The sequence below is a fragment of the Pungitius pungitius genome, chromosome 3 (assembly GCF_949316345.1).
Source record: "Pungitius pungitius chromosome 3, fPunPun2.1, whole genome shotgun sequence".
Taxonomy (NCBI): domain Eukaryota; kingdom Metazoa; phylum Chordata; class Actinopteri; order Perciformes; family Gasterosteidae; genus Pungitius; species Pungitius pungitius.
Window position 1 is genome coordinate 12,838,845 of NC_084902.1, and position 25,048 is coordinate 12,863,892.

Consider the following 25,048-nt stretch of genomic DNA (forward strand, 5'->3'; position numbering starts at 1 on the left):
CTCGGAGCTCCACTGTCACAACTTGTGCTCACTGTGGGATATTATTTTCTTCTTATTTTTTGTTTTTTACAATAAAATACAAAGGGAAGAATTTAACCTGAATTCAAAAGGGTTTAAATCACATTCAGATGTGTTGATGGAGGTGGAGCCATGGGCGAATATACCTTGTGTATGTAATGTACCTTCTTTAAAAATGCTGCAAATTCCCAATGATTCTATTTCCTGCAGATAATGTGAGAAAAAAAGCGATTAGACCCTTGTTAGTGATTCTTTGATAACAATGTCTCTCTTGTGTGACACAGTTATGTCTTAGCATTTTTTTTTTAAACTTTGCTGTCCTACATTAAAGGCTCAAAACGTTGACATCCGCTTGCAGCTTTTAGCGCTCACAGACACCCTCCTGTTCTGTTCAGGGCTTTGTTGATAATTGCTTCTATGTTACAGTTCCCTGCTGGGGGCTCGAGGAAATGTTATTCTTCAAATGGTAGCATTCAGTCACTCACTACAGATCCAGAGCCAGAAAAGGCTTTCAGCAACACTGGGTACATGATGGACTAGTGGGAATCAAGTGTTTAAAGCTGTAATATAATGGGCATATGGTTGACTGAGAAATAAAAACATGACTTTTGTCTGAATCGTGCAGTCGGGCAGCATTTATCATCATGCAGACTTCAGCAGGGGTCCCTAACCAGTGCATAGAGTCATGCAAGGGTCGCTGTAAGGGATCCGAGGGGTTTTAAAATTCAAGTGTTTAAATGGATACATTAAGAGCAAACAGCAGGGCACCAAATCCACCCTCACAGTTGATAAACAGCATGCTTTTTTAATAGCATATTTTCTTAATGATCATGTTTTCATTTGGGTGAGAATAACTTCCTGGGTTGCAATGATTGCTTTCTTGTACTTTGTTAGAAGTTAGACCCCACAACTTCAATGTGTTCATTTGCTGTTCAATGTGCTCATTGGAGTATTGTGAAAAAAGATGGCTTTTTTGGGGGTTTTACTTCTTATTCAAAGACTGTTGTTAACCGTGGAAAGTATTTGAAAATGACTCACTTTGTAAAGCTCTGGTTTTGATGACTATAGTGTAGCCAGGCTGTCAAAGGCCTACAAAAATGTCCTTTTCTGGTGATTTGAGGCTTCGTGGATTAGTTTTGTCCACAAGGTGGCGCTGTTTGGTAACTAATGTTCACAGGAGCCTCATTGAAGCACTGAGCAGAGCAGAGCATCAGAAATGTGGAAGTCGTTTAGCTGTTCTTTTGTATACATTCATATTTTCCCCACATTTTAGATCCCTTAATGCAAGAAAACTTACCCTGCAACTGTTATGACGCAATCCAGAATAAGCCGTCTGTGTCTGAAGTCAAGTATGACTCACAAGTACAAATAAGATAACCCAATATTCCAGAGAAACTCTTGCCCTATTTAAGTCTTGATTTAAGTGAAAAAGGGGGAAAAGATGAGACATTTTCATGTGAGCGAGTCCCAAGTTTATGTCACTTTGAGGAAAATATTAAATTAGTAACATAGATCACCAGATACATCATTGTGTTTAATTGACCCTGTCTGGTCATGGTAAGGTAATGCACTTTAACTATACGTTGTAAAATGAGTCATTCAGACTCGGGAGTCATGATTTATTCTTACGTTATATTTGAAGTTGGCTGCTGTTTGGAAACATTTAGTCCTCAGTCTAACACATGCAATATAGGGCTGCACGTAGATGAGATCAGAAGTGTTTGAATAAAAAAAGACACACTTGTTATACACAACAAATCATGCTCCGGCAGTATGATTAATTCCTCTTTCCTATTCTGCACTACATTTCAGAAGGATAAACATAGCATTTATATCTATTGCAGATTGTAATACTGGAATACTAATGGTCTATGAAACCACAAGAGACGTAACAAACCCATAATGTATGGTAGAGCCATTATATAATAACTCCCAAGTTTAAAAAAAAAAAAAAAAAAAACTCCTAAATGCCTTTAGGAATATCCCTGGAAGAGGCTGTGGCTGTAACCGCAGAAAGAATACAAAAACGGGTCGGACTACTTTGTTAAGGCTTTTTTCTTATTATTGGACGGGAGTTAAAGCCGTGTGTGGGTCCGCGTGCGCCGAGTTAACTGCACGATCCGGCCGGGAAGGGGTTAAATTCCCTCTGTGCGGAACGGTGCGGGTCTATGGAGGCGGGAGAGAGTCGCGTAGCGATTGACGAAGGCTCTGCGCTCTCCTTGAATGAAATACCGGGGAATATGAATCCGTATTTGCCCCCTCTCGCCTGAGGGTTTTTTTTTTTTTTTGAGGGGGGGGGATCTGCCACGCGCACGAGGATCCGTTCGGAGTTGCATGCGGGAGGAGAAGCGGCGGAAAAGTGATGGGAAAGTTGCACTGATCCTGTGCGTGGATCCGGTGGATGAGGGAGGACGGGACTTACTCGCAAAGTTTCCGATCTCAAGTGACAGACTCGAGACTGGACTGAGATAATGTGACGGGCACATTCCACTCACTTTTGAATGAACTTTGAGTCACAGCGGATTTATTATTTTGTCCTCTTTTTCGCACAAAGGAACTAAAGGCGTTTGGTTGGGATCGGCTGAGAGGTGTGTGCGCGCACCGCAGCAGCGGGATGAATTCAAAGGAGAGAAGCTCTCCTTCCTTTCCGTTCAGATATTCTTGCACGTTGAGTTAAAACCAACTGCTCCCCTATTAGGATTTTTATTTTTTTATTTCATTGTCTGAAGCAAGAAGAGAAATCCAGTCCCTGACAAACTGCTTCTGGACTGTTTCTTTCTTTTTTGTGTGACTCAAACTAAAATCTGGCCGTTAGATTTTCCAACTCTGAATTCCAAGATTTGTTCTTTTGCAGTTTGTCATGAAGGAGCGGATTCTTCAATTTCCTTTTGAATAATTTGGATTACAACCCATAAGAGAGGCGTTGAATGATGTCTCCAACTTCTATCGGATTTGTATTTCTGCTAGGATTTGTCCATGTGTGCTCAGGTAAGTTAGTGATCATCATTTGGAAGTCATCTGTAAGCCAAAGCTCGTCTCTGGGTTTCAGTTACTAATTCAATATATAAGAATAACTGGACTACGTAACATGCAGAACGGTTTGATTTTTCAATATTTTTAACAAGTGTTTAAAGTTGTTGTAAATGCTGCCTGAGTGAAAACGGTTGCACCTGGGCAAAACGTTGACAATAACCATAACACAACACTCATCGTAATTATGTTTTAACCCCCAGTCTCAGGATTTGAAATAAGGACAGCTATTCCGATTTACAACAATGGCATTTTCCCTCTTGACCAAAGTATGTAGAAAATCAGGGTGAAGGGGTTGTCTTACTTTTAACCGCTGAGCACACATAAATAAAGTCACACACAAAGTGCTAAAGCCATGTGGGATCAGTGGAGAGAGCAGCTATCATCGGTCATACGGACAGCTCGAGCCCCTTTGGAGACCGTGTTTCCATGGACGTCACCATATTGCCCATGCATGAATGTTATTGCTGAGTGCAACATTCTCTACATGTCTTTCACATGAAATTTGGCCACATCTCTGGCTCTTGGTCTTGGTTTTATTACACCTTCATGCCCTTCATTCAGCTTCGTGTGGAGATCCTCCACGTTGCTTTCAGTCGTCTTTGTCCTCTGATGCTGGAGGAATTGTTTATGTCCTTACCCATCACGCGGATGTCTTCACAGAGCTCCAGGACATTGTGGCTGGTGTTTTTGAGGTCAGTTGCTTCTGCGTTATGAGGAAGCGACTCCCTTCCACCCCATTATGAGACATTAGGAAAAGTGCACCCTGAATGGCAGCAAGTGGGTCATTTCACACAAAGAAAATATTTTGCAAAAACCCCCTACGAAGGGAAAAGTTTCATAAAAAAGCATTAATAAAAGGATTGTATTTATTGAAATAATACTTCTGTTATCTTTTGTCTTAGCTCCAAACGTGTCTGTTTCTAGCCTCTCTGCACAACGTGGAGCGTTACATGTGAGGATTCTCCATCACTTTTCAAACGCGAAGTCCTGAATTCCGTCTGGTCGCTCTGTTCCTCCAGGCATATTAGTCAGCGCCTTTTTTTTCTTTGTCTGTATTCAAGCGTTCTTCGTGCTTCCTGATTGGTTTCCTGAATCGGGTCTTTGTTTCACGTAGAGAATCAGCGATGTAGCGATGGGGGGAGATCTTGCAACACCACGGCCGTTTGAGGAAACACTGTAGCACCTGAACAGGAAGTAGGATCAGAGGTGAGGGCTTGGAGCTACCTGGCGTCTCCATCTGACCCTGCCCTCAGGTCGGACCCCGAGCAGGGTCCGAGCCAGTAACGGTCCCGTGCCGTGAGGCGGACCGTCGGACACCAGGCTTTCCAACAATGCCCGGCTGTGTGGACGTCTGGGGAGGGTTTTCTTGGGAGAGGCGGCGAGAATAGGGCCTGCTGATAGGGACGGACTGGACAGCAGATGCTCAAAGGATTGGTCGTGGATTAGGCACTGTTGTCAGGAAAATTAGATTACGCACCACTTGCCCGGAAAATATTTCATAGTCGCTGCTAATTGGTGCGGTAATAGCTTCATTATAAGTATCAAGTCTCTGAAACAAAATCTTTATGTTGTTCAGTAACATCTCTGATGATAATATCAAGATTTTTACATTGCTGGCCGGATTGTAAAAGTATTTTTTTACAACTTGTATGTGTTGCATAGAGGGTGAGAGACACAGATGACCTTTGTCCTCTTCAAACTTGTGTTGACGTGCTTATTGCCGCCTTGCTCTGTCTGAAGGTTGCAAATTGATACCTCCATCCGTCTTGCTCGGCCCTGTTATCAGGTGATCCGCCACACACTAAATGGTTGTTATCTCTCTTCCATGTCCCCGTCAGACCCAATACTCACCTCACAGGTACCATTCAGAAGAGCTGTCCTTACTCCCCACACTTTGACTTTTACTTCCAAGATATTTTAATGAAATATATTAACAGTTCAAGGGAAATATCAAACATGGATGTTGATTTTTGAAAATGTACACCAGCATACAGCTAGTGCTAATAAACATATGGGTCGCTGCAGCCATTGGTGCCCTGGTAATCAGTCCCAGCAGCAGCTACCCATTGAGGTTTGACAAATTTACCCGTAAGTGCTGAGAAATTGCGGATCCCTTCCACCTCCTACGTCACGGCGATATGACAGGACACACAGCAGGATTCAGGGCCAGTTAATGGGGCGGGATCTCTGTCTGCTGTCCTCTTTACGATCACCTTTCCTTTGGCTTTAAAATGAGCCCCTCTCGCCGCTATTTTTTAAATCTGTTTTCTAAATGACCAAACGAATCATGGTTTATTTCCTACGCTCTAACAGATGTTGCGCAAGGGCAGTAGTAGAATGAGCCTCGGGGTCTGCTGTGTCGTCCTTGTTCCCTGAGTTGAAACATCTCACACCTGCACAACGTGACAGCGCCCATGAAGCTATTTATCTACAACTTCCACTAATTCACATTAATCTGATCCTAATCCAAATCAAGCAGGTTTTTACACCCTAAGACCCAGTATTAGGCCGACTTTGGCTTAGTGAAACCGCGTGGAGGAATGCAGGAGGGCCGCCTTGTGTGCTCTTCCTGTTCATGAGAACTTCATTAATGACGGACGAGATAAACATTTCAAAGCACTTTGTTTTAGGGCAGATAATTAGGCGGTGGCTCTTAATGATCTGCTTTCTCCCAACTGCTTTTCCCCTAATGACCTGAAAGCGCTGCTTTAATTGGATTAATTAACAAATCCATCTGACATCAATAGTTTGTAATTTGCCGTGGCTGCAGCTTGACTGATATGCATATCCACACAGAGAGTCAGAGGATTTGGTTTATTTCGTAAAACTGCGTCTCGCTGTTTCAAACTCCCCGGGAGTCACCTGCTGTGTCTCACCAGGCTTCATTTTTGACGGTTGGAACTGAGGAGACTTGTGTTCAATGCTTGCAGATATTGTTGCCGTCACTTATTTAGCAAGTCTCACTTTGTCTGTCAAATATTCTGTCAGTCTAAGCTCCAAAGACGTATACCCAGACGGAGCTAAGCCACTCGCTCTAAGAATACTCCGGAACATAACTTCGTATAAGCTTTTTTGTCTGGAGCAGACTGATAGAGCAGAGCAGCAGGCGTGTCCAGGACATTAGACTCTTGTGTCAGTCCTTGTAGTAAATGCATCTTGTTCCGACTGTTGACGTGGAGGACAAACATTCCCTGTTGCCAGTCGGTGTGGTCGTGATAAATGACATGTCCTCATGGGATGAAAGGTGTTGTCTGGTTTCTGTCTTAGTTCACAATTGCTGCACTTTGACTCCCAGCGGATTTGCCCGACCAGTATGAAAAATGCATGGCGTTTAGAATTGCAGACTCAGCAATGCACGTGCAAATTTGTATAATGCTAAGCCCAATTTGATTTTACATTGTTCATGCATGTTTATTTAATCACGCTTCACCGTAGATTAGTCCGCCCATGACTCCACTAATATAGATGTGAGTGAGAAGGAAAGGCGCAGAGAGGTGGGCAGTGTGTTTGTGTATGTGTGGGGAGGCGAGAGGAGGCTTAAGGAATCTCTTCATCCTCTTACCCATCCCCCTCCTTTTTTTTTTTTGGCCCAATTTCTGTTTTAAGACTTGCCTTTTTTTTGTGGCTGGTCAGTGCAGAGCTTTTCTTAAATAAAGCAGGCCGACACACAGAAAATGCCCGTGGGTGCGGGGAGGCCGCATTGTGTTGCATTAACAGGGCAATTGTAAGGCATGGAGGAGGGGGGAAGTGAATGGTTCACGAGGGATTGAGGGTGTGTGAGGAGCATCGAAGAGGAGGGGGCGGGAGGTAGGGGTGGGGAGGGGGGGGGGGCTACACAAAGGCTACCCCAGGGTGTGGAAGGGGGATGGAGGGGGAAGAGCTGGTGACGACGGGGAGGGCGAAGCAGTCAAACATACCGTGATACACCAGCTCTGGGAATTCTCTTGATCCGGGTCTCTCTGTGCTCACATTGCATATGTTCCCTCGTGGTCCCTCGTGGCAGCAAATGTGCTGATTAGGGTGGTAGTGGCTGAAAACTCTTAGGCTGAGGATGCTGATGATGCTGTTTTATTTCCCTTTTTCCGTTAGAGGTGAACATCTGGGAGAGAGGGGGAGTTGTGTGAAAGTGCTGGGTGTTTTGGGTTTGGTGAAGGCCAACATCCCGCACAGATTTAAAGTCTCCGTGCTTGGGGAACCCCCAGAAGGCTCGACGCGGGCCCCCCCCCCCGGCGGAGAAGCCATGCTACCGTGGGCTGCTGCGCCTTGTGCAAAAAGGCTCAGGCTTCCCTCCCTGTCCTTTTCTCCGCTAGGGAGACTGAGAGGTGGCATTGGGGACAGCCTCTCCCCGGTCTCCTTCCTTTCTTTTCTCTTCCTCCCTGGGCTCAGGCCTCCTCCGAGCCTCTGTGACCATTCTATCACCCCCTCTTTGCAAGGCCTGGATTCACTTTTGAAATGCTAAACCTCTCTTTGGTTATATCTAACAGGGGAAAAATACCATTAAAGAGGCTGAGAGGGGTAGATTAAATTAGGAGTTAAAAGAGAGACTGCTAATTAGTTGATTAATGTCTTTGGTTCCTCCCCTTCTTAGCTACACTGTCGTAGATGAGATTCCCTCCGGCGACAAGGATCTCTTTCCCCAAACATGACTTTATTTTTGAAACATATTTATTTTTATCCGTGCGACTGATTGCTTTAGGAGATCCATGTTCAAAAAGCCACTCTCATCCGTAGATGCATCAGCAACTTTAAGTGGTGTTCCTCAAGGGCTGATTCTGTCACACAAAGGTAGTGATAAAAGTAGGATGGGTGTGCTCTATTTAAGAGAAAGTGCTGGAAACATAATTAATGAGAAGGTGACCTTGAAATTCATTATTATGGGACTGCTTTTGGAGGCGCTCCCACTATTCAGCTGTAACCATGGTGAGGAGGATTCAAATAACTGAGTGAATTTCCAACATTTAAATAGAGAGTTTCTCTGATTTGGGAGATTCATTTAAATCATTATCAGGTTTACCGTTTGCTGCAAGCGTTCCTTTAATCTGTTGTGACCATTGAAATCAAGTCAAATTAATAATCTTGCATTTTTTTTTCTGCTGTAGACAATGTGTGTTGCGATTTGTGTTTGTAAAAAGGGCTTCTACTATTGAACCCTTTGAAAATGTCCAATGCTTTCAACTCGTACTTTCACCTATTCAAAAGCTTTCAAACTGCACTTTTTACATTTCTGAGACTTGTAGAGATGTTCATCAATCCACTGTACTCTCTTTACTCTTATGCAGTCGCCCTCTCTCCCTCCCACTCACCCTCTCCTCGCCCACAGAGTGAAACGCTCTAATTGAATAACAATTGTAGTCCCCGGTTGAGAGACCGGTTCTTCAAGCTTTGATTCGTCAAAGATTCCTTTTTGCAATTTGTGTCACCAGACTATAACAAAAATAACTTGTTGATGTTCAGAGCCACACCTCCATTCCCCTAAATGCATTTGGCTCCAGAAATCACACCTTTGTTTGATTTAGGGCTGCAAAATACTGAAGGCTCTGTGATGACTGCGATCCTACTTGACAGTTGTGACTCATTCTGACATTCAGTCTCGACAGCCGGCGTTAATTCATTTAATTATCTCCTTTAATCAGAGCATGCTTTGTACTTCTGCCTCCACCGTTGCGTATTGCTTTAGTGATAATAACGACTGTCCTTTAGTCATCTTGGGTTGCCAAAGCCAGAATAAAGTATTTTCTTTACACATTGAGCTTGATGGAGCTGATCTCACGCCTCCATCTCTATCATGTATGTGCTTTATATCTGCTCGGTGCACTGTTTTGTCTCATAGTAGTATGGCAGGGCCGACTGCACCCTTCTGGATAGACACTAATAAAGCATAGTTGATGGATTTTAAAAGTGTCTTGATTGGCTGTGGATCACTTTTGAAGGGAGAAGTTGGGGAAATCAATACAGTTCAGTGTCAGTGGCAAGGAGAAAGATATCCTCAGGGTGGTTATTTCCACTTACAAACCTGATAGGGATATTTCCTCGCTTACATTTGTCGCCGCAGCTGTCTCGCACAGATCTGACTCCCCCTCCCCCACCGTCTCCAACTGTGGAGGGAAAACAGGTTTTCTGAAAAATGTTATTCAGACGTTGACAGTTTTTCTGTTGTCAAATGTAGACAACTGACAGATGCAAATCAAGGGATACATTTATTACCAAGTCATTTTCGGTTAAAGGACGATACTGCCCAGTATTTTGGTGAGATACACCCTGTACCTGCAGGGTTGTTGTGGGTTTGCAGGAGAGGACGTGGTAAGTGGGTGCTGGAAAGCAGACATGCAAGTGAGCAGTTGTCTCCTGAAGGAAATTTAATTCTAGTGCCAGACTGGGCACAGTCTCCCCTCTGTAGACGTCTAGAAAAAGACTTCTTGGCAGACTTTGCCCCTTCATTAATTTTGACCAAATATTTACTGTGCATCACGTGGCATGCCTTACATCCCGCTCTCATTTTTCCAGGCCAGGTTCTGAACCGTTTGGGGCAATTTGTGCTCCATTTGGCTGGACTGTGGCCATGCCCCTACTCAGCAGGCCATGCTGGTGTCTCTGGGATCATGCCACATGAGAAACTGGCTCCACTGAGTCTTAACCTACGCTATGCCTCTGGAAACCACGTTTCACTTTAATAATACCTTGTATCCAGAGCTCCAGTACTGTGGTATGCGCATGCACATACGTGAGCTTTCACACATTGACGGCCCAATGCTATGTGCTCCGTGCTTACCCTTTTAACCCAAAGGCCACGGGATGGAAATGTGCCACGTTTCTGGACCGTCGCAGCCTCGTCCGAATGCTGTCACTGAAATTCCCTTTCAACACCCAGCTGTCTGAGATTTGCTTTAGAATGTGTTTGGCTGAACATTTGGAATAGCCAACGTAAGGTTATCGTCTCTCCCCTTTAGGGACTGTAACACTACACTGGTCCAATGGTGGGACTGGTGTCAGCCTCTGCCATCAACTAAATAACATTTCAAAAGAATTTGGTGCTTTTTTTTTGCAGAGCTGTTCTTTTTTCACCCAAATGACATACGCCTTTTGGCTCGGCTGTGCCAGCTGAGTGTGCTGGTGCTTCGTCCTCCCCGCCTGCCCCGCCATCATGGCCACCTTCTCAAGCTGTTCAGACAGGAGATAGGCGCAGACCATCGGACTGGGTTTCTATGGACACACACTGAGCAGACAGCAGCTTTAATTGAGTTAAGCATACAGTTTTGTCTGCAATGAACGTGCAGTGCGGTTGCCATTCTCTGCAACCAATGCATAATTCAGAATGTGAAACCGAGCCGCACCCATCTGCTCGTGATAACAGTATGTTTATAATCCCCAGTATTAACCATATTATTTGTTTTTCAAAGGACTAAACAAATTGTTTTTGCTGAAATGTATTATTCTCTTGAGGGTTTCAACTCTAGCAGTTGATGAAAAGACGAGACAGCAGTGAGACTCCTGCTGTCCCCTGTTGGGAAATAAATGTACCGGCATATTCAATTACCCCTGCTTCTCCTATCCTGCTAGTGCAGGCTGCTTTGATGTATCACTGAGTACGCGCTGGTCAAACCTCATTACTAACTGGCAATGTTGGAAAACAAAAACAAGACGTAATTGCCCTAGTGCTTCCTTTCTGTACTCCCCAAATATGCTCCGAACCTTGACTGCATCGTCACTCCCTAATAGGGTTTGAGCCTGGCGCTTTAATTACCACTCTTTACCCTGGATCTCTGCCCCGCTGAAGGAATGACATCCTTGACACCCATGTTGGAGATGTTGCAGGAGAAGCAGGAGCTGATACGTCGCTGTGAAAATGCAGGGTCAGCGCGAGGAGGCTCCTCGAAGTGGTGCATGGACACACTGATGACTGACAGATTCATACTAGATCCTGTCTGCCTCTATTGGTCGCCAGAGCCAATTTGACTGGCAGCTTCCTAACAAGCATTTCAATCTTTTCCACTATTTTGTTTATCCTGTAGGAACAATTTCTGCCGTCACAGTCTTGTACCGACTTTCATGTTTGCCTAATGACACTCACTTGTGCTGCTTCACGAGGAGCCACAGCTCATCTATAATTGTGTCCCTCGGGTTTCTTTTCAAAATTCAATATTTTATAGTATATTTTCTCGCTGTCATTTATTCTCAGTTAATCCCTGTTGTTGCTCACAATCTACGAGAGAATCCTATGGATGTTCAAAGTGTGAGAAGGAAGCTTGGTTCGTATTGCTAATGAATCTACCACTGTTCAACTTTGGAGTTTCCTTTCATTACTTTTATCTCTACGCTTACAAGTTTTCAAAGATAGATGAAACAAAGAGGTCCTTTGTTGTCTTCAGTTGACTTAAGAGGTGTTTCATGAGCATCAGCGGCCCTGCTGTCGCCTGGTGTCTTTCAAATGTGTCAGGCCCGTTTGGGAAAGCCTGGAGGAGAAGTGGACATACTGCTCCCATTGTCGACGCTCCAAATGGGGGCCCCAGAGCAGGATGGACCCCAGCGTCCCAAAGGAGCAATCTGCTCGGGCTGTCTCACTCCCGGCCTGGCCTGCCAGGGGAGAGTCAGTGATGCGTTTCCCAGCTGGCAGAGACAGTTCTGGGGCTAGTGCTCCAGGGCCAGGTGGGGTCTTTGTTAAGTCCCATCCTGACGAGCAGTGATTAAACCACCGCCCCAGAGCGCATGTGTGTTGATAACCTGTGGCCCTAAGCATGGAAGGGATTGCTGCCTGCTTATGGTAACGTCAGCAGATTTGCCACCTCAGTATCGCGACAAATGATCGTCAAGACGATCAAAGGCATCACCAACGATCTAAATATTTAAAGTCATTCGTCTACTTTTAGCCAGTTGTAACTTTTCTGTGTAACACAATGTCCAATTTTAAAAACATAAATGAATAAATGAGTGAATTTTGTTTGGGGCCTGGCACGTAGTTAGTCTTTTTTTTTCTTTTTCTGTTTGCTGTCTCAACCTTGTTCAAGGTCTCCGTGTTAATCATAACACAATGGTGCTTTGTGTCCTTTCACTTAAATGTCAATAGGAGCTTTGTAATCATCTGTGAGTGTGTGTGGAATCCAGATAAACAATCAAACAGTCTAGTGCCGGGTTGCAGTGTTGTGTGCAAACTCTCAGGAAGTGTGTTTCAGGTTTGCTTTGATAAAACAAAGTAAAGACAAATTTGGACAGTGGCACTATTTTTTGGAAACTGATATCTCTTCCAAAGTGCTGCCGTGGTATCAGTGATGTAACCGTAACCCATTCTGTTTGGTAAACGAAGAGAAGAGGAAAGAAAGAGGCCATAAAGATATCCGTCCTCCCCCCTCCAGGTCCCCATACACACACACACACACACACACACAGGGCTCTAATCCTGAAGGTAATCGATAGCCTTGTGTAACATTAAAAACAGTTCGGATCTGATGCAACTGGCAAAGTACTTCATGCATTCCAGGTTGGCGTCTTAATGCTGAAATAGTAAAAGATTCCGTTCCTCTTGGCTGTTAATGTCACCTGATCAGCAGGGGAGCTGTGCCTTGCCTTTCTTTTTCTCCGCTTCCGTCTCTCTCTCTGTTTTTGCCGCTTATCTCTGGCCTCTCTCTATGTTATCTTCTCTCATTCTAAGCCTTTTCTTTTACTTCCAATCATTTAGTTGCAGGCCGCGTCCCGAGCAGGCGTGGCTTCGGTCCCAGAGCGACACGCCCTCTGATCTTATCTCTGCTATAAATCCCTCTTAAGTCCCCTAATCGCGGTTTAATGGGGCTGCAGATAGGGAGCGCCTTACTGTGCTTGGCTTTCGTTATCACAGACCCCTGTTCCATACCTCTGCCATTGCACAGCTGGAAATCTGATATGTGGTGTCACGATACGGCTACAGCAACACCTCCCAATTTCAGCCGCGGCCTTTTTGAGATCCTGTTACCTTGAGAATCTTTATGGAGGCAATGAAACTTTACTATGATATAAACTCATGCAATCCTAGACTGGGATCGTTTGTTCTACGGCATGAATTGGATGAAAGGACCCAGCATTGTGAAGTTTGGAGGGAGGAAGGAGACACATTATCCCGTCTCCCAAAACCTCAGGGGACCTTCGTGAAAACAGATCTAAATTGCCTCACTGTCCCTCTCCCCTGGGAGTTCTCTGGGGTAAAGGGCAGGTGCCTGGCTCCCTTCCTCCACTGCACACTCTGCCAAGGAAAAGAGCTGTGAGAGACAGGAACACATTGGCTTTGGACGCCCGGCAAGTCATTGGAGCGGAACTTATTAATTCTGCTAGCTGATGCTTATTGTCTCCTTTGTCGGCACTCCTTTCTCATTCACCTTTATGCACAGAGTGATGAGTAATAAAAATGCAACGCTCGCGACGTCGCCTGCGTGTGCTTTTAATTGAGCATTGACCCTGGTTCTGACGGAGCGGACCCTGTCCAGCAGCGTCTCATCCCAAGGCTGCTCACAGTGTGTAAGCTGTAGTTCCAGGGCAGGTAGTTAGATCAATTGCTGCCTCCCAGACACTTTGTAGAGCCACAAACAAGATTTTATTGCATTTTCTTACAGTTGACGTCTCAGCTGTCAGCTGACAGTAAATGTTCCTTGTGAAACTCTTTCAATTTCACTGTGGCATTATGTAATTAGAAACCATCAATACTGCAGCTCTTGTCGTAGTTATTGTGTCTAAACGTCTCAGCCGACTGATCTCTCTTGCTAACTTAGACAAACGACTGGTCTCAGGCTGGTTGAATGTTTCAGCACTGTTTGAATGTGCAGTCTGCAGTTACATCTCTCCCACGGGTGTCCAGGAGCTGTCTCACTCCTCTTCCTCTCCTCAGTTTTCATGCATAAGTGCAGTATTGTAGAGTTGCGCTTGCTGCTATGACAGCAGGTCAGTTTATTCAGTTTGCTGTCTGCAAACATTTTTGTAAACTGATTAATAAAATGTATGTTAATGTCATCTGATAGTTTACTTTTTCACCCACGAATCTGAAACATATGAGTGCCCTACTCAGATTTCCCCGTTGGGATCTACTTGCTTGATCAGTAGCATTCCATCTCTTGTGCATATTATTTTGTCGAAGCAGGCTTATCTCGTGGAATATAGATCCACAATAAATTGAGCCATGTTGTCGGCTAAAAATCATGTTAAACCCCAAGACCCAGATGAATCAATATTCAGCCGGAAGCCATAATGTTAATATTCAATGTATGCCCAGTGGTCTAGTGGGCAGTGGAGTGACCTTCGCTTCTTGACAACCACGGTGAATCCCGTACTCTATCTATCAACGATTGGACTGGGGAAGGAGCTCGGTTTCAGAGTGGGCTAATACCGCGGGGGTCTTCATGCATCCTAGGATGTATACAGATACTGTGTGAGTATATGGGTCAGTGTCTGGGTCTGGACCCTTGTGCAGGCTTCTCAAATGGGTCTGAGGCAATTCAGTGTGTTTGTTGTTGCTGTTGGGCTCTCGTTTTCGGTTCATTGGCGAGATTGCTTTTAGCTTTGAGAGGAATTTTCTTTTTTTTAATCACCTACACAGCAAGCAAAGGCCCCCTCAAGCATAGTTTAACTTTGTGCGTGTGTGTGTGTGTGAATAAATGAGAGAGAGACTGCTCTAGCAAGTGAGAGGGTTAAAGGCGAAGGCGAATTTTGCCTCAAGCACCAATCGATCAGATACTTGCAGTAGAAGTCCCAGCATCCCCTCGGTGAAGCTGCGTATTGCATTAGCTCATCTCAAATTTTCTGTCTGGAAGCAAGAGAGGGGAGGGGTGGTTGGGGGTGTGGGGGGGGTAGACAGAGTGTAGGAGTGAGGGTGGTTAAAAGCAGCCGAGGAGAAGGAAGGGCAGCGCTTTGATATGAAGGGAGGGGAAGAGGGAGGGAGGGAGAGACGGCGAACAGCTTGGCTCAGAAGTGGAGTGTGCACTCTGCTCCGCTCGTGTTTCTTTGGTCTTCAGAGCTGCTGTGGGGAAGGAGTGAAGTTAGCTGGTTGGCCGTCTTCTGCAAACATGAACCTGTAGAGGGAGACGCACAAGTGTTTGTGACATCATGACAGAATCCCCCTGTACACCACCTGTGTCTATTTTTCCCCTGGTGAGGGGTAATGGAGTTGAAGAAACTGGGGATGCTCAAAGTGTCTATGGGGATCAGCACAATGTGCATGCACACACACACACACACGTGTTCACACACACCCCAATGAATTCAATGAGGAACAAGGGAAACATAATAGCATTGTGTAACGGATACATTCTCACACCCGCTCAAAACCCACCCCCTGGAATCCCACACTCATTAGAGTCCAATACGTACTGGCGAATGTGAGTACACCTGCTCATTCTCACCAGCTCCACCGTAACAGGATACCGTGACCTGTTTATTGCATCTTCAGTCTGTGTCTTAATCATGCAGATCCGGGTGTAATCATCTACAGTAAACAGCCACTGATCAAACACAGCGCTCCCTGCCACACAGCTCTGCTCACAACGAACCACATCTAAATAGTTAATGGTTCCCCCATAAAACCCCCAAACTTCAGACCATTTCAAATTAGAGAGGAGCCCTCTAAATCAGGAAGGGAACGAGCTGTGCAGATAGTGGCGGCACTCTTCAAAGTCCTTTTTAATAAAACATAATAGCCTGCCTTGTCTGGTAAAGGGCAGTGGCCAGTGGATGGTGGCATAGCGAGGAGCTGCAGGTCCGTTCTGCGCTCCAGTATGCTGCCAAACAAAAGTGCTGGGCCTTGTTAGTATTAATATGGTGTGCAGGTTTGAAAGCTTGTCACCAGAGTAGGTTAATAATAGTGGTTAATTGGCCTGGTGGTGGTTCAGGCAGCTCCATTGGAAGCAGAGACGTGCAGTTTTTTCTCAGACATTCCTGCTAACGGCTCGATTTGCTGCTGTCTCCAATTCACCATCTGTGTCTGTCTGTCTGCCAAAAATACTTTAATCTCTACAGATATATTTTTCAAACAACTATAGAGCGACACGTATTTGATGCGTTGCAACTAAATATTTAATCAAAAACGTATTGATTTCGCCCTTATTGGTACAAATAGTTGTAACTGACGTATTTTTGTATACACTATGAGTCTCAAAAGAAAGCAGTGTGTGCAAAATATCTATATAAGAACAACTTTAGAAGATACCCAAAGTAAAACAAAAAAGGAAAAAAAATGTCTGCTCTGTCCCGAGAGGAGGTCTAGAAACTACTTGATCATGATGTCCTTCGTTAGGGTATTGGATTAATTATATTCCATTCACCACACATTTGCATTGAAGTGATTCATCTTTCTGCGGAACTGTCACTGACTATGCTGACATGAGCTAAAATATGTAGCAACCATGAGAAGATGCCTTCTCAGCACCAGGCTTGTAGGATAGCGGGGGATGGGTAGAGGGCACGGAAATGAGACACTGTGGCAAGTTCACGGGATGCTGGGTAAATTAATTGCAGGCCTCTGCCTCCAATTAGACCAGACTCTTTTTAATTGGTCCTGAATGAGCTCCAAAGGCCTATGCTGGGAGGTATGGCAAGTGGGGGAGACTCTCTCTCTCTCTCTCTTGCTCCGAGACACACATACACGCATACACATAGTATTGTGTGCAGGGCCACAATGCATTCACAGCCATCAAGTCCCCCCCCTTCAGGAATTAACAACAGGAAGCTAATTTGCATGTAAAGCAGGTTTGATAGCCACAGCTGACTGGTCGAAGACCATTAGTCATGGCCTAAGATAGCACTGGGGTGTCAACCCCCTTGGCACTGCTATTGGCACTGCTGTCTTTCTCCAACAGAGTGCTCTTTACTCCCTAAGATCGAAACTGCATTCATATCTTATCATTTATCTTTTCATTTCCTTTTACCTTTTAAGGTGCGTCACATTCCTGTTTACTGTTGCCTCCTTTTCTTTCTTCTGTGCTCTTTGATCTGGGAAATGACAGAGTCGCATAGCTGGTGCAGTACTAAGGTTCATTAAAGGAGCCGTTACTGTAATTAAAGGGTGACTTCTCTTGTGACTCAAAGAATGGCCGTTTATCTGCTCGCCACTACTTGCATCAGGCATACCTGTGTTTAGCCCTTCCATAATGTCTTCAACTTTTTTCAAATCATATCATCTTCTTATAAACTAGATGTGCATATGGTTTATCAGTATATTTCATATCAGTATAAGTGTCAACGGATAAATCGGTGTGGAACAACCAATATCCACTCTCGTACATTGTCCTCATCTTAACGTGTTGAGTTTACACTCTCACCTCTATGAGTAGAACATGAACATGAACAAAGGTTCAACTCTTAAGAATTGAATGGAATACTAATCCTGGGGATGCTTGCTATGTTAGTAGCATATATCCAGAGGAAAGTATAGTTACTGCAAAACTGTCCTATAGAGTCCATGACGGCAGGCCGGTAGGTCATGTGACATGTTTTATTGCAACATAGCTAACTGAAGACTTCATTTGTAAATGAATGTGTAAATACTCCCAGATGTAAACTCTCCTTTTGGCCATCTGTCCTCCAGGATCCCGTCTGCGCCAAGAGGACTCCGCACCCCGGATCGTGGAGCACCCCTCTGACCTGATCGTGTCCAAGGGGGAGCCCGCCACTCTCAACTGCAAAGCGGAGGGGCGGCCGACCCCGACGGTGGAGTGGTACAAGGACGGCGAGCGTGTGGAAACGGACAGGGACAATCCCCGCTCTCAGCGCATGCTGCTGCCCAGCGGCTCGCTCTTCTTCCTCCGCATCGTCCACGGGCGGCGGAGCAAACCGGACGAGGGCTCCTATATCTGTGTGGCCCGCAACTACCTGGGAGAGGCAGCCAGCCACAACGCCTCGCTGGAAGTCGCCAGTAAGTGCAACACGTCCTCTTATTTCTCCTTCGCCTGGGACTGTGGGTGCCAATGGAGCGGTTTTGGGTTTCGATACCACTGAATAGCAGGCTCTAGTTTCCTCCTGTGTTTCTGGGCTCAATGTGTTCATTGAGTTGAATAATCTCTTAGGAGATGGGCAGGATGTGTTTTGGCCCAGCGGTCTCCGTAGGCCCACTGAGTCTTGGGGGAGAAGTGGCCTGATCATTCCAGGGTGAGTGCTTCACTAAAGGGCCCATGGTAGGTGGTCAGGAGCTACAAAGGGACAAAGCATTTGAGTGTTTTTTGCCCTGCTTCGGCTTTTAGAGATGGCTATGCAGTTTTATATATTGGAGGAAATGCAATCATTGCATATGTGTGTTGTCATCTTTTAATAAAAAGCTTTCCCACTCATGTCATTAAAGTATAAGCTATTCTCTTTATTGCATACCACACTCATGCAACAACAGGGTAGCTTTGATGTAAAGTGGATTAAAGCATCCTTGGTGTCAACAGGCGGTCTTGGTGAAATATTAGCCAGGAGTATATTTGGCAGTCTGCCGGTATGCAACGAAGGAAAAGAAAATAATCTTTCTAAACCATTTAGTCTTTTTGTGAGTGGTGACCTGTGTTGACAAATTTGTTTCCATGATTCTTAAAAGGCTGCTATCGTTGGTGAGGTCAGCTCTTCATATATTTATATATTATCTCCTTGCTCTCTTGACTGGCTGAGAGTGAAGGCTGAAGAGGAGAGCTCAGATATCAGCCGCCCCTCAAGCATGCCCAGAGTCTGTCACCAACCTGCTCACTGTAATCAGATCAAGAATTGTGTGTTTGTGTGTGTGTGTGTGTGTGTGTGTGTGTGTGTGTGAGTGTGTGTGAGAGAGAGAGAGTGTGTGACTGTGGTTGAGTATTTGGGGAGTTGCTGGCCTGGGCATGGGTAGTAGTCTTGGATGTGAGGCTGGATAGAGTAAAGCTGTTAGCCGTGTCATTTTTGATTTAAGGTCTATGGAGGGCCCAGATGCCACAAACTGCTCTGCTCCTTATGCCTGTTTTTTTTTACATTTTCCATCCACAATGTAAGCTATGTCCAGTGAACCTCTAAATAACAATTAGGCAAAATTTCAATGTAATTATCTATACTACAGGGGAGTCAAAATGATGAAATATGAATATAACGAAAATGCAACACAACTGTCACCAGGGTGATGGTAAAAGTATTCCCCCTAGTAGTGCACGATATACAGCTCAATTCTCAAGTAGAAAAACCAAACACTTGGAAAGACTTGTGAGGCAGAGTAAAGAGTATCGTTGGCTCAGTCTGAAGTTTAGTGCCATTCCGTTGTAAGGTTCAAAAAGAGCCATAATGACAAGCCACTTTGCTCCAGCCCTTTCCCTCCTGGTTGCCCCTCGGTGTCTCTTTCTCCCGTCCCTACAGCCCATGCCTAACTACATATAATTATGCTGCCTGAGCAACTGGGATAGAACCCTGCCAAAGAAAAAAAGACCATTTCTTTACAAGGTTTGATTTAAACTCCAGTGGGAGAAACTGGAAGACATAAATCTGACTGACCGAAGGCATCTTTGGAAGTTCTCATTAAGGATGCTTGTCATACCTTCACATACGAGTTTCTCTTTTGCTCAGATTCAGTTTAAGTTGAGGTGATAACCTAGCTTGTATTTCCAATGAACCTCCAAAGAGGGAAGTTGTGGTGCAAATTGTGTTTATTTTGCCCAGTCCTCCGCCTCTAAGGTTTTTACTTTAAAAGCTAAAAACACAACTATTTGTAGATGTTATTATAAGAGTCCAGCTTTTACAGTTTCTCTTACCCAACAGCGATTGTTAACATAAGCCAAGTTTCAACAAGTCCTGTTTTGCCAAGCTAAGAGAACTAACCCAGTTTGTTTGGTTTATCATTAACCACATTTACAGTACAGCCCACAATCTCTGTATCTCAGCCTCTTTACCCAAAGCCTGGACTAATGCATTTACCATGAATCCTATTTAACTTGTGTATTCAAACAGGCTTGAGATTGGATTATTTTCCTTTGTGGTTGTTTTTTTTTTATCAGAGATGTCAACATCAAATAATTAACTTCCTATTAACTTCCAGTGTATAACAAACTTAGTAAAAACTAGTAAAAAGTAGAATACAAATTTTTATGAAGAAAGTATTTGAAAATCCTTTGGATTACGTTTCCATAACCTCTGCATCTTTTTTAGAATGCCTTTCTTTGTAATCACTGACACATTATAATTATACATTATAATATGTGTGGCAAATACTGTTAACTTTGTTACTTCAATCCGGCACTGGGGGAGGAGGCCCCTGAGAAGCTCTCTGAATAGCTTGTTTCCTTTTTCCTGGATGCAGAGATAGTAAAGTGAGGTAATAGACAGCGCTCCACTTGAGCAGGCGATAACCTCAGTGCCTGCTGTCTAGTGGCCTGGCTGCCTGCACAGTGCTGACCACACACGTTTGGCTGCAGGCCTTGAATCCACACACAGACCCCTCTCTACACAGGCAGAGTTTATGTTTTACAGCCACTAACAACAGAAGGGAAGTGGGTGTTTACATGAATTTGTCCCATTGCATATAACTCCAGACAGCCAAGTTTATCTAGGAATCTCATTGATCTTGATGTGAAATCCCCATTACCATGTGCAGCCAGCTGGCTTCCCTGAACTACCGATCTGTGGGGGGGAGGTCAGGGCTCCGGATGTGTTGAAGGAGGCGGCGTTCAACCCGACATAGTTGGGGTCATATGCAAAGCGGAGGACAGTCGGGTTTGCACGCGCCAGTCTTAGAAGCACGGCCACCACCTACTGATTTGAGGACACGCCAGCGGCTCCGGCAGGAAATGCGTCTACCAAAGACTCGTGTCTTAGTCCCTCTGTTTTTGTCCCTTTGGTCATTTTCGCAGACTCCTCTTCCCCTACACATCCTGCTCGGCAATATCCAATAAAAAAAGTGACTGAAAACTGAAAAAGTGAACAAAGTTATAGACAAAGAAATGGCCATGGAAAGAGAACAAGAGCAGGAGGAGGACAAATCAGGACAGCTAACCCCAGCAGAAGCATCAATGAGTGTGCTGGCGAGCTGCCAGCGGACTGACGGCAGAGTGTGTTACAGCTCCGTGGCAGTTATTTGTCTCATTGAGGTTCCGAGCAAATTGGTGCAAGCGGCACAGCCAGTGGCCGCTTCATGAGTCAACAGGCAGCCGAGGCGTTTGCTCCACACCACAGACTCTCCTTGGCCTCGCCTCCAATCGGTTTTATGTTGGAATGCAATCTCTAAACCCAGTGGTGAGTGTGTGAGTGTGTGTGTGTGTGTGTGTGTGTGTGTGTGTGTGTGTGTGTGTGTGTGTGTGTCAAAGCTAAGCGCTGCCTTGTTAAGAAAACTGTTTCATACCAGTGTAAAACGTTTTGCATGTTTGCAAGGTTTGTTTGCTTCAGAAAAAATCCAACATCATCCATTTGAAAGATAATGGTTTCTTTTCCTCCTTTGTAGCTGCTTTGCGTGTTCTGCTGTTCGCGTCTATTTAAGTCCTACCTTTTAGTGCCGCACGGAAGATGTGTTTCATACATGCATTTCAATTAGTCTTCAATCCATAAAGCCATTTTTAGCTTGCACGTTGAGTGTAGTTTGTTGAACCGCGCATACTTAACACTTCAGAGTGTTTGCCTAAATCAATAGAATTTGTGCATATAAACCTACAGCATCTTTGCTAAGTTCAGTTAACACCTAAATGCCAATTTGAGGGGAATATTGGAATATGAAAACATGGACCATGTTAAAATGTGTAAGACACATCCTGTATTGACAGCTATTGGCTGACATGATTGACCCAAAACACCTTTGTTCCATCCTGCAGTGACAGCAGCATGCAGCGAAGACAAAGAACATGCTCCTGTCCCTTTCAGTCATGTAAAAATCTGTCAAATGTCAGGGATTTTTTAGCACGGTATGCACAAACACACAGACATATCCCCGCCCACGCGTAGCACTCCCCTACCAACACTAATACTGCTGCTGGTGAGGTGCGGGGCCAAGAGCTCAAAGCGCTCACCGTTGGAAAGAGTGTAGTGTAGCAGCGGATAAGAGCCAGAGCGGGAAAGCAGGGCCGCTTTCTGACAGAGTTTTAGCTGCTTTTGTGTTGTTTTACAGCAAACATTGGCAGCCAGCCAGAAGAGAACACACATCTTTCAGTGTGAGAGGAAAAAAGTATGAATGTATTGGTCTGTATCAGAATAAAGGACAGGATTGGGTGAGTCGAGACCTGCTGTATTCAAGTAGTGCGTGAGTTGTGCGTCTGATGTGTGTTTTATTCTATTAATCTGACAATTTGTCTACCCTCTAGTGAACAATGTCTAGCAGAGTGTGTGCGAGCTGAAGTTGCACAGGTGTACAGATGTGGGTGAAAGAGTCTGCCCAAAGTCCCATCAATCACTCTATGCTCCACCTGCCTCTGACAGCCCACTCGGCCAGGGGAGAGACGTGGGAGACATGGCCTCCAAAAGTACACCAGAGCCTCTGTCATCCCTCCTTCTCCCTCTTGTCTCCCTACTGAAGGCACAGGATGAAGAGAAAACTGGGCACAGTTTGCTATTTTGAGACCAAATGCAAATAGGCAGAGCAAGAAATAATCGGATTCCCACGTGATTCCCTGACGACCCGCACTCTGCATTATCAGATTGTCACGGGGGAAATTAGGAGGAAATTGCACCACAAAGGGATGAACACAGCAGGAGGGAAAAATACATTTTAAACACAGGATAAAATACTTCATTGGAAGGCGTTACTTTTATTAGTCCCTTTAATGCTGTGATAATTCCCAGTGTGATCTCTATATCTATAAAGATAAAGCGTGACATGCATCAGACGTGCTAAACAGCGCTTTTTCATACTGGCACCCTCTTTGTTTTCCGATTTCCCCTCGGTGTGCATTCATGTAGTAAATGGTGTGTTGCTGTTAACGAGGAAGGGAATGCTGACTTATGGAGTCCACTTGGAGCCCTCTCCTCTGTGTCTGTGCAGTTAGTCCATTGCCCAGATATATTGGGATATCTACTGCACGCCTTTCTCTCTGGGACCCTGGCCGCTTCCCTAAACTCATGTGCGTCAGAGCTTCTTTTTTTTCTTCTTCTTCTGGTCGCCACAGTGACTGCTTATTCATCTCTATATAATCCTTGCCTTTGGCTATAGCTCAGAACAGGATCACGGATAAGATGGGAGCAGGCTCCCAGGATACTGAAGTATGATATTAATACTATGAAGTGCTAGTCTAGGACAGATAAGATACAGTATGCAAGCACTTGAGTCCAGCGGTCCTGCGCTTCCACAACCTCTGATAGCACCCGAATACCCTATTAAAATCCGTCTGTGTGTGTGTGTGTGTTTATGTTTCAGCAGGCAGTAAGTGTTGTTTTTTCTTAATGTGCAGATTTTATTAACAAGTTTCCACATTTGACTGATATGTGTCCTTTGGGTTCACTCCTTATGTTATAAATGCTCTTATTGGTTACGCTGTGTGTCACTCCTTATAAGAACCAGATGAATGTACGCGGCTGACTCTAATCTCCCCTTCTTCTGCGGAGTCCTGGGTATTACTCTTGTTGCAAGGTGTAATCTCCTCTCGGTCTGAGCCTCTCCTGTGGCCTGAGAGGCTGTGCGCTCATGGGTATGTGTGTGCGTGTGTGGGAAGTTTGTTTGTGCGTACGTGCTTGCATTCTGGTGTCTGGTCATATGACGAGGTGTTTCTGCTCCACGGACACGGTCTGGTTATTAAACTTGGGTTAAGCCCTCACTTGAAACCTTCTATCATGGTCCTCGATCCGAGACGATGGAGTTTGGGAGGATTAAGGGGTTTTGAGACTTGAACTTCTGGGATTTTCAGACAGAATTCTGGCATAGGTGGAAAAACATTTTTTCCGCAATAGGAATATAGTTTGGCAAAGTTTGAAAAAATGTGCTCAGGGGACAGACTCAGTCCACTTAAGGTCAGACAACATCGACCTCGTGATGGTGATGGTTATTTTTTTCTTTCCCCGTCTTTGCTGTTTGCTCCGAGGAGACAATCTGTTCACCAATTGGTAGTAGTGTCAGCTATGCTCTAACTCTCAGCAGAGTGCACACATTGAGCTGTGAAATAAAGCACAGCGGTGGTACAAAACAAGAGCAGTGAAATGTGATGCACTTCCAAGAAGGCTCCCTCCAAAATACAGAATTTCAGTTGCTTCAGTGAAACAAAGAAATGTATAGTATGCTGCAGGGATTGCAGTCAACATGCAGCACATCTGTATACTGGTACAGTATCACTAGGTTCTTTGGACTGAATCATGCATGATTTGTGTTAGTATATGTTTCATCAAAAGATAGGGTTTTTCACATTTGTTTTAGTTGCTTAATACTAACTATAGAAGACAGGCTGGTTCTGTCCAATGAACTGATAACATCTCTGACACCCTTCTCCTATCGCAGCCTCTATCTGATATCTTCTCTCTGCAAAATGCTATCCCATCTTTTCCTTTCCTCTCTGTTAATTTGAAGAGAAAAAATATTGAGACAAGACAGGCTTCATTGCCAAGGCCCATGTGAAGGGGAAGGGTTCACAGTTGTAGTGTGTTGCTGAGCCTGGAATAAGACAGTAAGGAAGAGCTGGTGCGGTAAGCAGCACAGCCAAATACCAATAATGATCTTCCCGGTGCTGTCTAACTTTAAATTAAATGGTGTCTACTAGCAACCGAATGTGTACAGTAACAGCCCTGCCTTCACTCAGTGATAAATGCAAACAAGCAACACGTGATGGCATTCAATTGTTGTTAATTGTCTGTGGTAGCTAATCTTATCATTACACAACAATTGGGAGAAAATGAATGCTGTGTCAAAGATACAAGAGCGTGCACAAATAGTGCCTGGTATGGACGAGAGGTTTTGCTCATAATCAGGGTGTAGTTCTTATGCAAGCTTTCAGTTACCCTGACCTCTCTGAAATGCCGGCAGTTCATTTCCTAAGCCCCAGATAGCCAGCACACAGCGCTTACATTACAAATGAAGGGATCGACTCCATTACTCCAGTAATGATGCACTAATGACAAAGGGCATGAAAATAAAAGGATGAACAGAGAGAGAGCAGTT

The 25,048-nt window shown here is 44.7% G+C and overlaps 1 protein-coding gene across 4 annotated transcripts in view; it reads left to right on the plus strand.

Moving 5' to 3' along the window:
- The window catches only part of robo1 (roundabout, axon guidance receptor, homolog 1 (Drosophila)), a 200,146-nt gene that overhangs the window by 82,236 nt on the left and 92,862 nt on the right, over positions 1-25,048 (plus strand). For 3 of the 4 annotated variants that reach the window (XM_062561224.1, XM_062561226.1, XM_062561225.1), the window contains one exon: positions 17,585-17,911. In XM_062561224.1, the coding sequence (XP_062417208.1) occupies positions 17,585-17,911 (327 nt within the window). Of the gene's footprint in view, positions 1-2,033; positions 3,007-17,584; positions 17,912-25,048 lie in introns of those variants that run through there. The other variant, XM_062561227.1, reaches the window with a different exon arrangement.